The following is a 14,084-nucleotide window of genomic DNA, read 5'->3' as shown; positions in this document are numbered from 1 at the left end:
TTCTAAAATATTATGATGTAATAGGAGGTGGGATTTTTATTTGAATATTAAAAGATAAAATGTTTTAATTAGAACTTCTCAAGTCACTCATTTACATAGCTATTTGCACAGTAACATTAACTATATATTATCATTAGGCAAAGTAACTTTGCCATAATGACTACAGTAATTACTCCAAGTTTCTTCTGCCGACTTCTCTTCTTCCAACCCTACTCTACTTTTTCTCCTTGGTGTATTCCACATACACATTCAGGGTGTGGTGAGCTTTTTTTTTTTTTAATTTTGGAGTAATTTGCTAATACAACGGAACACTTTGAAGAAATATAGCAATGGCATTAAAGGCCAGGATATATATGTGTGTGTGTGCACGTGTGTGCGTATATAGTACTATACATACATGCACACACACGCATGCAGAAAGCTTAGATTTCTCATTTATAACATGGCTTGGATTTTCCTGTATTTTGTTGTTTTTATATATCAAAATCTTAATTTTATATTATTCAGCCTAATACATATATACCTGTATGTATATATATGTGTGTGTGTGTGTGTGTGTGTGTATGCCTGATATGCACAAATATGTGTATCATATAGCTATGTATATTTCACAGAACATTTATTTGTACGTGTCAGTGAAAGTTAAAGATCACATGCCAGTTTTCACTTGTAGTACTTCATATCACAGGAAATTTTAGCCAACAAAACAACAGAGAATATTCTTCTAGTTCCTCACTGCAAAACTCCTATTTGAAATTCAGGTTTTTGGTTTTCCTCACTGACAGCATGCATGAGCAGAATGAAGATCGTTAGAAGTCCTCTTTACAGATACCTGCTGTGGAGACACCACAGAGAGTTCACTCTTCTTTCTAAAGAACATTTTCTAGTACAAGCCATCAATCCCACTTAGCAGTTACACCACAGACTACTTACTGAACACCTTGACTGTTGTAGGTGCCTCAAACACGTTGTCCTCAGTTACTAGCATGCACACAAATCTCTTCTCATCACTGATCCTTGCGTTACTGATAGACAAAGTGTAGTTTTCTGAGAGGCTCAACCTGTCTTTGTATTCTGGCACATCATCATATTGCACACTTTTCTTTGTAGAGGACCTAAAGGCAATAAATACTGGGGAGCCATCGGGCTTTTCCTAAAAATTAAAATAACACATTTTAAAAACAAGCATATTCAGATGTTTCAGGATTACATCCAAAGTAACACAATTTCCTTGGCCATATTCTTCTACCAATATTTATAGTTCTGTCTACGAAGAGTCATTGTGGATATGAGCTTCACATAAATTCTTTGGTTACTCTTCATAAGAGGAGAGGCTGTAAGTTCTTTTACAGGTTATCAGTTTAAATATGTGAAAATTGAAAGACAAAGCTATTGGAGTCTTAACTTTCCTTGCATCCAAACAACAGAATTAGTGACTGTTCTGAAACCAACAAGGGCTGGCATTAGGTCTAATATAAAAGAAAAAAATAGATGAAAACAAACATGCAAATGTACAAAATGATATTCAGCTAACCTTCCCAGCAAGCATAGACATGAGCTGCAAACACTAATTTAGAAATCCTGGACGGTTATCTTTTGCATATTCATTACTTTAATCCACATACTTCAAATGTCCACACCTTTTAGTTTCAGCCAAAACTGACACAGCTGACCTTTACTCATAACATAATTTAATGAGTCTTCATGGAGGAACAGTATTTGCTCTTGTGAAACAATCATGTCCATTAAGCAACAGGATCAGATTAATCACTAAAATCCATAGTTTTGTTATCTGAGTCATAAAACTTAGCTCAAAGAGCTTTCGTGTAAAAACTTATTATCAAAATAAAATATAATCTGGCATGAGAAATTATGCCAAGAGCCCGAGACATATAATTCATCTCTTCCTTTGCTCCCACAAAAATTTTTTTACCGAATAAGCAATTTACTCTAACATAGCAGCCAACCCCTTTAACTTACCTCACAAGGCCTTTGAGAAAATAAAATATGATAAAATATTTTAAAGTGTATGGCAAAGTTCAAGGTGCTGTGGGAAGTTACATTTTTAAAATTATTAATATTTATTACTGTTATGGACTAAATGTTTGTGTCACCACCAAATTCATATGCTGAAGCCCTAACCCCTCAGTGTGTTGATATTTGGAGGGGAAGCCTTTGAGAGGTAATTAGGTTTATATGAGGTCCTGGGATGGTGCCCTTATGATGGGATTAGTAGCCTCATAAGAAGGGGAAGAGAGGTCTCTCTCTCCATGAAAACACAGGTCATATGAGCACATAGCAAAATGGCAGCTGTCTGCAAATAAGAAGGACCTTCACAAAGAGCCAAACCTGCGAGCACCTTGATCTTAGATTCCCAAGCCTCCAGAACTATGAGAAATAAATATATTTTGTTTAAGCTCCCTACTCTATGGTATTTTGTTATAGCACCCCAAGCCAAGATAATTACTAAGCCAATTTTAGAGTCCAAAAGTTTTATTTGGTTGAACATCTGAATACATCAATAATATTCTCCTTAAATTTTTTAATTTTCCCATGGTTTACAAAGCAAATCCTTGCTCTAAATCATTCCTTCACTGAGAGAAAGATGTTAAACCAGTCCCTTATATTTCTATATTCAAACATTTACATAATGAATAATAGTTATTAAATTTTGAGCATTTAATTATATGCCAGGTATCTTCTTTGGGCTCTCCATGCATTAACTGATTTAATACTCATAACAACCCTGAAGGTTAGAGTTGCAATATTAGATCCATTTACAGATTACACAGTACAGACAGAGGTTGCTTAAATAAATCATCCAGGAGCCCAGCTAGTGTATCCCAGGAGAGCCAAGGTTGAAGTTCCGCAGCCTAGCTCCATCATGACTGCACCATACTGCTCTTGATAGCTGTCAGATACCCCTTCTGTCCCAGGCACTGAGGCAGATGCTGGAGAAGAGGTGGGGGTGAGGTGTGGACAGGCACTCAGGGAACTATGATCTCTATTCACAGGGGGATTACTGTGCAGGTGGGGAGAAGCTAATCCATCCTTCCCCTGTTTGCTCCCTTTCACTCTTTCCAAACCTACCATTTCTCTTTCATTAAATTAGAGCCTTTGTACTATGTCTACAAATCAACACTGTTTTTAGAGCACATGGTACTTCATATATATCTCATCAGTTTATTGCTGAAGCTTTTGGCTTAATTAACAATTTGAAAATTGTCATTATTGTTTCCACTACCACTGTACCAGTTCAGTTTAGGTGAAAATTATTCCCTGAATTATCATCAGGAATGTTTATGATCACAGTGTTTCACCATCTGTGTTCCATTTATTTTGGCAGGAAGTTTGGCGCAACAGGTCAAGTTTGTGGTAGTCTCGCTTGGAGTTTTAGGGGAGTGAATAGACTCATAGGCCATAGCTTCCTATTTCTAGTTTTATAAGAAACCATAAATAGTTCAAAATTGCTCACTGTGATCTAGGTATCAGAAGGAGAGCACAGAGGAAGTCCCCTTCCTCTGCTTCCATATGACCCTCGTACAAGCATGTACGCTTAGAGCTCCACAGCCCAACAGTCGTAACACGTACCTTGTGCCAAGGGCTCAGTCAATATTCTGATAAGAATTACTTCATGGAACCCTCACAACACTGTAAGGAAGATTACTCTTATCACCTCATTTTCTAGATGAGACAATGGAGGTTCATTCACGTGTCCAGAATCCCACAAGTATACGGCAGAATATGTCAGTCTGACTTAAGAACGTACATTTTGAAAGACTGTGTTCTATCCTTCCTTGAGTGCAACCTTAAGTACATTTCCCAAAGTGTGTTCTGCAAAATGTTTGTTCTGGCAGATACTTGAAAGAAAAAGTTGGTGGTTAAAAAAATCTAAGAAATGAATCAATCTTAGACAATTCATAATGCATTTTAGTGTGTGAAAAGCTCTGAGAAGTATTGTGATAAAGTTTTCAAAAATTATTTGACCATCGGATTTTTTTTCCTATTTAAATATGATTTAACATTTCAGGGAACTTGGGAAAAACTGCCTACTGTGTTCAAGGAAGTATATGGCTACCTTAAGCTTGCAAACTACCATGAGTCTCATGTGATTCAGCCTTAGGAAATTGTGCCACACAGCTACCTTTTGTTGGTTTCGGTAATTAGGTTGAAACATTTTATCATTAGATGTTACCTAGCCACCCTATATCCATCTACCAGGATATCTACCCTCCATTTCCAGACCCATCTGTACCTTGACACATGAGAAGATATGATGTGCTATCTGTAAGAAATGACTAAAGGAACAAATGTTAAATGTAAAAAGGACCTGCCACATCAATATGTTCCTAAGACAATACTAAAAACAAGCTTCTAACGCTGATGACTAATTCCCAATGAATATTTGGGTACTCTAGCAACTAGTGTATTTTGCCTTTGCAATAGCCACACCAAACGGAACATGAGTATATGGAGAAAGGCTGCCGTCTTTCACTGAGCTCTGTCCTATATTCCACTGATTTTACTCTGGAACTCTGCCTTTTCCTCTGCCTCTAACATTTAAGGTTAAATCTTTCAGACTAATATGATCTAAGAATTACGTGTTTATTGGCTTTATTTTAAAATAGCACTTCTTATGTAAGACTTAGGAATTACTCTTTTGAGATATTCAACACATTAATTCTACCTTCCTACACTTGTACTCACAGTTGAATATTGCCATTATGTTAATTTGAAATTCACATTTACTCACAGAAGGAATAGTATCTCAAAAACAAACAAACAAACAAACAAACAAACAAACAAAAATCAAAAACTAGAAGCAGTTAACCAAGTCCAAGGTAGGTCACACTTACATATTTCCATTTTCCAAACATGAGATTGTGAGGTACATCAAGTCGGCAAGGCATAATAATGGTATCTCCATATGCTGAATTTACAGTATACCATCCAAGGCCTTTAGATGAAAGGAAGAAAAAAGAGAGATTTTAAATGTTTTCTTGAAATAACCAAGCAAATAACTTCAGTTCAAGATATATGTCTTAATGAAGATTATCTATTATAATTTTATCTTATATGACTATAGAAAGCATGAAGCTAGAACATACTTCCTACTTAAATAGCAACAATTCTTCTTTAGCTACTAAGCTTTGGAATGTCACACATTCAAATTTATAGACCCTCAATTTTACCAGGGAATAGATAAGTGTGTATCCCAAAGGAACATAGTGGAATCTGAAAGGATATTCTCTTCTTAACTGGATGTCATAAGAAAAAAATTATACTCTATTTCATAGTCACATGGAACTACACAAAGATCATCACTTTTAAAATTCTCAAAATTAGCTTTATATGTATTTGTGTTTTTCATTGAAAATACTGTCAAATTTAACCTCTGGAAAATTTTAAAAAACTATTAAAAACTGAGAACTAATACATATAAGACCACAACTAAATTTTAAAAGTAGAAAAATGAAACTGAAAATGGCTTATTTTATAGTAGCAATGGTTAATATACTGGTTTTAATTTTAATTACACATAAAATATTAACAAGACAGGAATCTGTAGCATAAAAATTCTTCGTAAAGTGTTTACCAAGTGGTTACTCTGAATTTTGGATAGACAATCTAACTCAAACCATAATCTGCTACTAAAGTACAGAAAACTTCCTGATCTTATTTAATTTTTTATCGAGGAAAAATTCAGATGATAAAAATTAAATTGTCAAACCCCCCACAACTTTAACATATGTATGCAACATACTATACAAATCTGTATATATTCATGAAGTTTAAAAGCCTCAGGGATTTAACTTGGCAATAGTACTTAGGAAACATCTCAGATTTTTTATCTTAGTTTGTTCACAACTGTTTTTAATATTAAATATGTTTTCAATTAAATATCTATTAAGATGTGTCATAATTGGATATAGAGTATGAAGGGGCTATTTTAAACTGTAGAGGGGGAAAAAAGATATTTTGTCCACCAGGTGGTGCTGAAGTGCAAAGCTAAGGCAATTTGCAACACAAATAAATACCATTTTATGATTTACTGAGGAAACAAGACAGAATGAACACTATCTTTCACTGTTACCCATCCGTCACAATGTGTAGGAAAATTTCATATGGGGATAAAAATCATTAATCTTAGTAGAGAAAAAAAAAGGTAATAAAATTCCTATTTTAAAATTCTATCAACCAAGGAAGATACTTCCCTTTAAAGCAATTTTGCTCAGTGAACAAAATCATTATTACAAACACAAACTTCATGTAAACATGCCACAGAACAACTAGTTTCCAGAATTTTTAACATGATTAAAATAAAGAATACAAATTATAAGTCATAATAATGTGTTTTTTCACTTGCTATTAAAGTAATTTACCAAAACTGTTTATTGTATGTATGGTATTATAATAAAAAATTACCTCACTAATTTATAAATTGTTTAGTGTTTCCCATGCTGCAATGCTAATTCCTTTTAACTTAGAACCATCACAGAGCATAAGGCTGTAAATGAAGAAATGGTCTCCTCAGTTGTGAGGGTTTAGATATGTGGTTGCAGATATGCAAACTAATGAGAATTAAGAAATTACTTTATTTTTCAATATAGTGCTTGTTTTCTATACTACTTTGTATCCTAGATGTGGAACTTTTATTATGTATTTTAAAATCTGTTCATGTACTACACCGATGCAGGGACGTCAGCCCAAGAAAACTATTTTCTGATTTGACATTTTGTTTTTTCATCAGTATATAGCAAGTTGCTTAAATATGTAATGACTCTAAGATGATCTCCATCTGTACCTTAAATTATGACAGGATACACACCTCTATTTCCCATCATTATAAAAGCACACTTTTTTTGACAACTGGTGGTACTCCCATGGTTGGTCAAGAAGTGAAAACAGTTTATAAAGCTTAGGTACCAATGAGGTGAATCCTTTACCAGGTATACAGGGAAAATAAGAAAATTAGTTTTGCAAAAAGTGTAATTCTTTTGCAAAAAGTCTATTTCTTACAGACTACTTTTCTCTTCCCTATAGAATTTTAATGTGCTATATAGATACCAAATTTTGCAATAGATTTTCTTTTATTTTTTATTTTTTTTTAACGTTTATTTATTTTTGAGACAGAGAGAGACAGAGCATGAACGGGGGAGGGTCAGAGAGAGGGAGACACAGAATCTGAAACAGGCTCCAGGCTCTGAGCTGGCAGCACAAAGCCCAACGCGGGGCTCGAACTCACGGACCGCAAGATCATGACCTGAGCTGAAGTCGGCTGCTTAACCGACTGAGCCACCCAGGCGCTCCAGATTTTATTTTCTTTAAATTTATTTACTTTGAGAGACAGAGCGTGCACATGAGTGGGGGAGGGGCAGAGAGAGAGAGAGAGAGAGAGAAAGAATGCCAAGTAGGCTCTGTGCTGTCAGTGCAGAGCTCAAAACAGGGTTCAAGTCCACGACGCTGGGATCATGACCTGATGAGATCAAGAGTTGGACGGGCACTTAATGAACAGAACCACCCAGGTGCCCCCGTAATAAAATTTAAAGTTACATGAATTTCAAGTACATAGCGTTTTATTAGCATGATGGAAGTGCAACAATAAAGGAATAGGACAAAATATTCTTATCTTTGTATCCCCAAGAGCAATGCCTGGCAATGAACAGACATCGTATTAGATTTCTCACTTGAATATTCTGAAGTCCTTTCCATTTTGGTTATTACATTAACATCTTTGAAAATCAGGGAGAAGTTGGCAACAGTGTAACTTTGGGGATTCTGAAGGCTGTCTTAGATTGTCTCTGATGTGCAGAGAACGTGGATTTGCTTGCATGACACTCATTCTTGAAGAGAAACAAACACAAAGCAAACAATCTTATGATAATTCATGGATGACACTATAGAAGAGAATATTTCTCTCTATGGAACTTACTTATTAATTTCAAGAGAAAGTAAGGATTATTTGTGCTCTGTGTTTTGCAAACGATGATGTGAAATGTCTTTTTTTCTTACTGTGATGACTACAAAGCAAAGGGTTGTTTTTAAAAGTATTTAAGAATTCATGAGTTGGGTCTTTTAATGACAGCTTGATATCCCAAATTAGCCAGGACGGGACTCTAAAGAGAATAATAAACCTAAGGGAAATAAGACATGTGACAAGAATGAGGGCAGTAGGTAAAAGGCCAACGGTTACAGACGGAAGCACTGGTCTACAGACCTAGGGCACAATGAATAATAATCAGTTGGATTGTATTAGGAGTCACAGATGTGATGATTTCAGAAATCATTTTCAAGTTGGCTATAAACATCAACTTTCCTCTTTCTTAAGAATATACCAACTCCCAGGTTCATCTGATGCAGAGACTAAGACTACTTGAATGTGCAGTAGAGCTAACATCCCTAACCCTGTAGAGATAGAGTGGCTACAAAACCACTGTGATTTGGTGATGAATTAGCATCCTGATTTCTACAGATGTCTCAGTCTTTGAGATGAAGTGTCAGTGACACACACACCCAAAGAACCTGTCAACATAAATGGTTCTGTTTGTACTTTTCATAGAAGCAAAAGATTTTATCTTTGATTTGCCAAGTCTGAATTGAATTTAGCTCACTAAAATTCCTCTGCAGTTTTCTCCCTGTAATATTAGTTGGTTAAATTATTCATGGTTTTATAACCTAGAGATTATTGGACTATTGCAAATATAGAATGGCTATGATGTCATTCCTCAAAGAAGCTAAATAGAAAATATGGAAAGAATGTGTGTGCACACAAATGTGTGCATTTCTAGGTGGTATGCGTTATATCTATGCATATATGTATATGCCATAAGATATTTTAAACTGGGTTAAAAACCTTCTGTAGTAAATATGTTTTATAAATATAAGGTATTGTTATGAATTATTAATATTACTATTGCTATCAAAATGTCTGACATAAAATGCAAAAACACGTTATACTTGAGAAGCAGTATGTAATTATTTAGGATTTTTTTTTTACAAAGACTTATTAACTAAAGATAAAGACCAAGAGAACTGGAAAGGTTATACAGGAGAATTCAATAAAAATACAATGGGAAATGCATAGCATAGGAAAAATCTGGTGGCCCAATGATTCCGACATATAAAATCTCAGACAAGTGATCATAAATACAACATAGGTATAGATTTTGTACAGCAAATAATTTAAGGAGGCACTGAAGCAGATTCTGGTGTAATTTTGAAATTAGGTGACCATAGTTTATTTCTAACTGCACTAATAAAAATATAATAATTTTGGCCATATTGGTGATATATGCTTTTTCCATATAAACTAATTTTTAAGTGGGCTGCATGTCTTGTGTGGAGCCCACACTGGACATGAACTCACAACCCTGAGATCGAGACCTGAGCTAACATCAAGAAACAGATGCTCAACCAACGGTGCCACCCAGGTGCCCTCTGTATAAATTAATTCTTAAAGACTATCAAGTTCAGAGTAATCATTCTCTTCACATTGATAAAATAGAGACATGTGAGTATCTTAAAAGTTATATTAAATTTCAGAATTTGCTACCATATTTGAAGCAGAACAGTAAATAATACAGAAACTAGGGTAAGAATTAAAGAGTCTATTTTTACATGCTGTAATTTGGTGTGGTTAATGATTTTTTATTGTACTGATACTTCAATAGCGTCATCATCCTTAAAAGCGTTGTTTTGAAAAAAAAAAAAGCGTTGTTTTGAGCTCTGTAGCTCTGTTAGGTGCCATAGAAGGTTACAACTGGCACAGGGCTTATGACATAAGAACTAAATCACAGTTCCACAGAAATTTTAGAGAAATTTATTTCTGCAGATGAACTGTTGGGGAGGAAGGTAAGTAGAAATGAGAAAAGTATCCTTAGAAATTGCTTTCATATTTACTTGATTTTGACAGATAAACATGCTAGTGTTCCTATGTGCTTTATTAATGAAGATATGTACAATTCCAATTAAACATGTAAATATTTTGTCACATCAGTTTATAGCACTGTCTCTCAACCTCATCACTACTGACACTTTGGGCATAATAAATCTTTATTGTTGGGACTGCATCCTTGCCTCTTCCCACTGGGTGATACTAATAGCACTCTCCCCCTCAGTTATGGCAACAAGAAATCTCTAGACAAGACACATATCCCCTGGAAGGCAAAACTGCCCACCAAACTCCCATCTAGTTGAAAACCACCAGTTTAGATCTTAAACTACTGGCCTTTTTTATTCAATAAAATTGCTTTCCATTAAAGAGATCATTGTTGTAAAACAGAATCTTAGTACAGGACTAACTAATCACTGAATGCAAATAGAGGGACTGAGGCAGAAATGGCACATATTAACACTTAGCTATGATCAATTTTGTTTTCCTCATAGAGACATATTATATTAAACTATGCCAGGGAGACTGATTTCCAGACTCTGGGGATTTGAGATCCAATCTCTTCACAGAGATTACAAAATAATATTCATCTTTAATGTTTATTTTTATTTATTTTGAGAGAGAGGGTGTGGCTGAGGGAGAGAGAGAGAGAGAGAGAGAGAATGCCAAGCAGGTCCTGGGACGCAGGTGTCAATCCCACGACCCCGAGATCATGACCTGAGCCAAAATCAAGAGTCTGAAGCTCAACCGACTGAGCCACCCTAGCACCCCACAGAATTATATTCTGTTTTAGCAAATCTACTTCATGTACTACAATCAAGCACAAATTATACACACCATATATGCTTTCTAAGCTATACATATCACATGTATTTTATTTAATATGATAAAATACCATACTCTATTGATAGACCATGAAGTAGATGCCTTTAAAGTATCTTCCATGGGATGCCTGGGTGGCTCAGTTGGTTGAGGGTGTGACTTCGGCTCAGGTCATGATCTCACGGTTTGTGAGTTCGAGCCCCACGTCGGGCTCTGTGTTAACAGCTCGGAGCCTGGAGTCTGCTTTGGATTCTGCGTCTCCCTCTCTCTCTGTCCCTCCCCTACTTGCGCTCTGTCTCTCTCTCTCTCAAAAATAATTAAAAAAATAAAGTTTTCCAAACTTGTGATTCTGTGACTCAATGACACAAAGTTACTTCATAATTCCTATTCTTTATTGCATTAAATATATTTATGATTTTTGTCAAGGTCAAGTGATATACAACAAGTAAGATATGAAAGAGAAGAAGGTTGAGAGAGAGAGAGAGAGAGAGAGAAAACTTGTAATCCCCAAGTAATTTAGAATGGATGGCAGACAGAAGACATCTGATCAAATATGTTATTTTGAAAAATACAGGAAAGTGTTTTCCTACTTTCTCAATTTCCCTTCAACAAGCAGGTACTTGAACGGAACTGGGTTTTTGTTGAATCTGCAATAGGAAGATGTTTATTCAAAATTTGCTTTCTGCATGGTCTTTCCCCAGTGTCACATGTTCTGATATAGGTGTAACTATGTAACGCCTAGTTACAAATAAGAAAAATAGTGATTTTTTTTCTTTCTCTTTCTTCTAGAGGTTCCTAAAATTCTCTACATGGATTATATCTTTTAGAAAATGGTTAGACCACTGTGGAATAACATTCAGAGGGGGAAGTGCCATTTTACTAAATTATACAATATTGCTAGTACCCAGGAAAATGTTTTAATATATGGGCTCTTTACTTGCAAGTTTGGTATATCATAATGCTTGAAATATTCATCTCTTTAGTAAACTACAGGTTAATATAATAATAATCTATATTACATCATAGAAAGGAGATCTACAGAAACACTAACATTTTTAAAATATATCAGTATTGGGACACCTGGGTGGCTCAGTCGGTTAAGCATCCGACTTCGGCTCAGGTCATGATCTCGCAGTACGTGGGTTCATGCCCCGCATCGGGCTCTGTGCTGACAGTTTAGAGCCTGGAGCCTGCTTCAGATTCTGTGTCTCACTCTCTCTCTGCCCTTCCCCCACTCGTGCTCTGTCTCTCAAAAATAAAATGTAAAAGAAGAAAAAAAATTTAAATAAAAAAATAAAAATATATCAGCATTTACATTACTGTGCTGAAAACTATCTTCTCAATTTACCACTGCAAGATATTTCATCACACTATAAGCATGAAAGGATCTATGAGGCTAGGTAAGTCTCAGTTCTTCCCAAGTACTTCAGGCAAAGCCTAAAGCCCATCTCTGCCTCATTTTACCATTGTTCTTTGGGCCTTTGTTGAATCATCTATTTAAACATTTGATCATGCATCAAGTATTTATTGAATACCTACTAGAGGCAAAGAGCTCAATGTTCTTTGGAGGAGGGGAATGAATATATATATATATATATATACACACACACACACACACACACACACATATTATATACACACACATATATAAATACCAAAGCCTATTCCTCCAGGAACACAAGCTGCTGTAAACAAAGTGCTGTGGGAATGCAGAGGAAGAAATCCCTGCAATTAGCTTGAGGATACTGGTAAAGGCCTCTTGCTGGAAATTTCAATTGACCTAAACACTGAATAAAGGTTTCTATGAATAGGAAGATAAGTACCACTTCACCCGTATGTCATAGCCAGGGACCATGTAGAGGCACTGAGTGGTCCTTGGTTTTCTCTCTTATGGCAAACTTCCTTCTTGATTACAGTAATTTCTACATAGTAGATCTTTGATCTTCATAAGGAATATGTCCTGACTGGCAGTTTTCTGAAATTCATAAATGAACATAAAATGTCCCTAAATAAATGCAAGAAATGGTTAGATCTCTCTACTTCTCTTTACTTTCATCACCAACACTAGCGTTTGGATTTCTTCTAAGGCCACTTTTAAATTACAAGCAAAAAGTTTATTTAAAAATGATTTAACAGCAACAGAATTGATTTAAGTTGTGATTTTTTATTTTCTGAGGGATACTTCATGAATTTTAAATTGACAAATATAAAGATTCTACTGTGCTTCTTAGAATTTCTTAACTTGGGATCCATGAATGAACTTTAGGGCATGTATGACTCCTCTAAATGTACTTCAAAGATCCCCAAATTGTGGTATATTAAAACATTTAATTTTATAAAAAGAGATTTTAAGGCTCTCATCATATGGTCAAAGGTAACCTTGAATAAAAAATAAAATGTCTGAGGTTGGGGCGCCTGGGTGGCTCAGTCGGTTAAGCATCTGACTTCAGCTCAGGTCATGATCTCACGGTTCGTGGGTTCAAGCCCCACGTTGGGCTCTGTGCTGACTGCTTCAGATTCTGTGTCTCCCTCTCTCTCTGCCCCTCCCCTGCTTGCGCTCTGTCTCTCTCTCTCTCTCAAAAATAAATAAACATTAAAAAAAAATAAAAATAAAAAAATAAAATGTCTGAGGTTCATTGTACTAAACTGAGTAGAACTTATGGAAGCACAATTTGATACTATCTGTCTAATTAAAATGCTAATGCCCTCTGATCCAGTGATCATACCACTGGGAATCTATACTCTGAAAATTTTTGTACAAATGCACAATAATATACAAAGATAATACAGCATTATTTTGAATGTTAAAAACTGGAGGGACTTAAATGTTTGTTAATACAAGCACAATAAAGTGCATATGCACACAATGCTCTACTTGACCCATTTCTACATATTTCAGTGGTTATAATTTTAATCATTTTTCCATTCATTGACTATTGAGTACCTTCTCCGTGCCACGCACTGTTCCAGGATGGGTGATCAGCAGTGTGCAAAAACAAAAACAAAACAAGAAACTGTCCTCATGGGTTTAAATTCTAAAACATATATACATATTCATGTGTTTAAATGTTTAATTTCTTTTTGAAAAAAGGGGAAATAACCAGTTTAATTCTTCCACTATGCCTCAAGCTATTTGAAAGAAAGACCTACATTTTTTCTCATTTTGAAATCTGCTGCAGCATCATGAAGGTTGCAGGAGTTCAATAATAATGGGTAAAATAAAGCTCCACGGCACTACATCGAAAAGAACTCGGTAAGATCATATTCTTATAGCCCATATTCTTTTATCTGCATTTAACAATCCAGAAAACCATATACTACATTTTTAAATTCTAGGGAACCCAGAGAGGTGGGGATGAGGGGTGCTGTC

General features: G+C 35.4%; 1 protein-coding gene across 2 annotated transcripts in view; it reads right to left on the bottom strand.

The window, feature by feature from the left end:
• The window catches only part of ALCAM (activated leukocyte cell adhesion molecule), a 220,938-nt gene that overhangs the window by 53,708 nt on the left and 153,146 nt on the right, over nt 1-14,084 (bottom strand). For both annotated transcript variants that reach the window (XM_043594049.1, XM_043594050.1), the window contains exons 2-3: nt 4,857-4,957; nt 934-1,153 (exon numbers count right to left, since the gene is read on the bottom strand). In XM_043594049.1, the coding sequence (XP_043449984.1) occupies nt 934-1,153; nt 4,857-4,957 (321 nt within the window). The remainder of the gene's footprint in view (nt 1-933; nt 1,154-4,856; nt 4,958-14,084) is intronic.

Source organism: Prionailurus bengalensis, chromosome C2, assembly GCF_016509475.1.
Source record: "Prionailurus bengalensis isolate Pbe53 chromosome C2, Fcat_Pben_1.1_paternal_pri, whole genome shotgun sequence".
Taxonomy (NCBI): Eukaryota; Metazoa; Chordata; class Mammalia; order Carnivora; family Felidae; genus Prionailurus; species Prionailurus bengalensis.
This window is presented reverse-complemented; position numbering and strand designations above follow the sequence as displayed.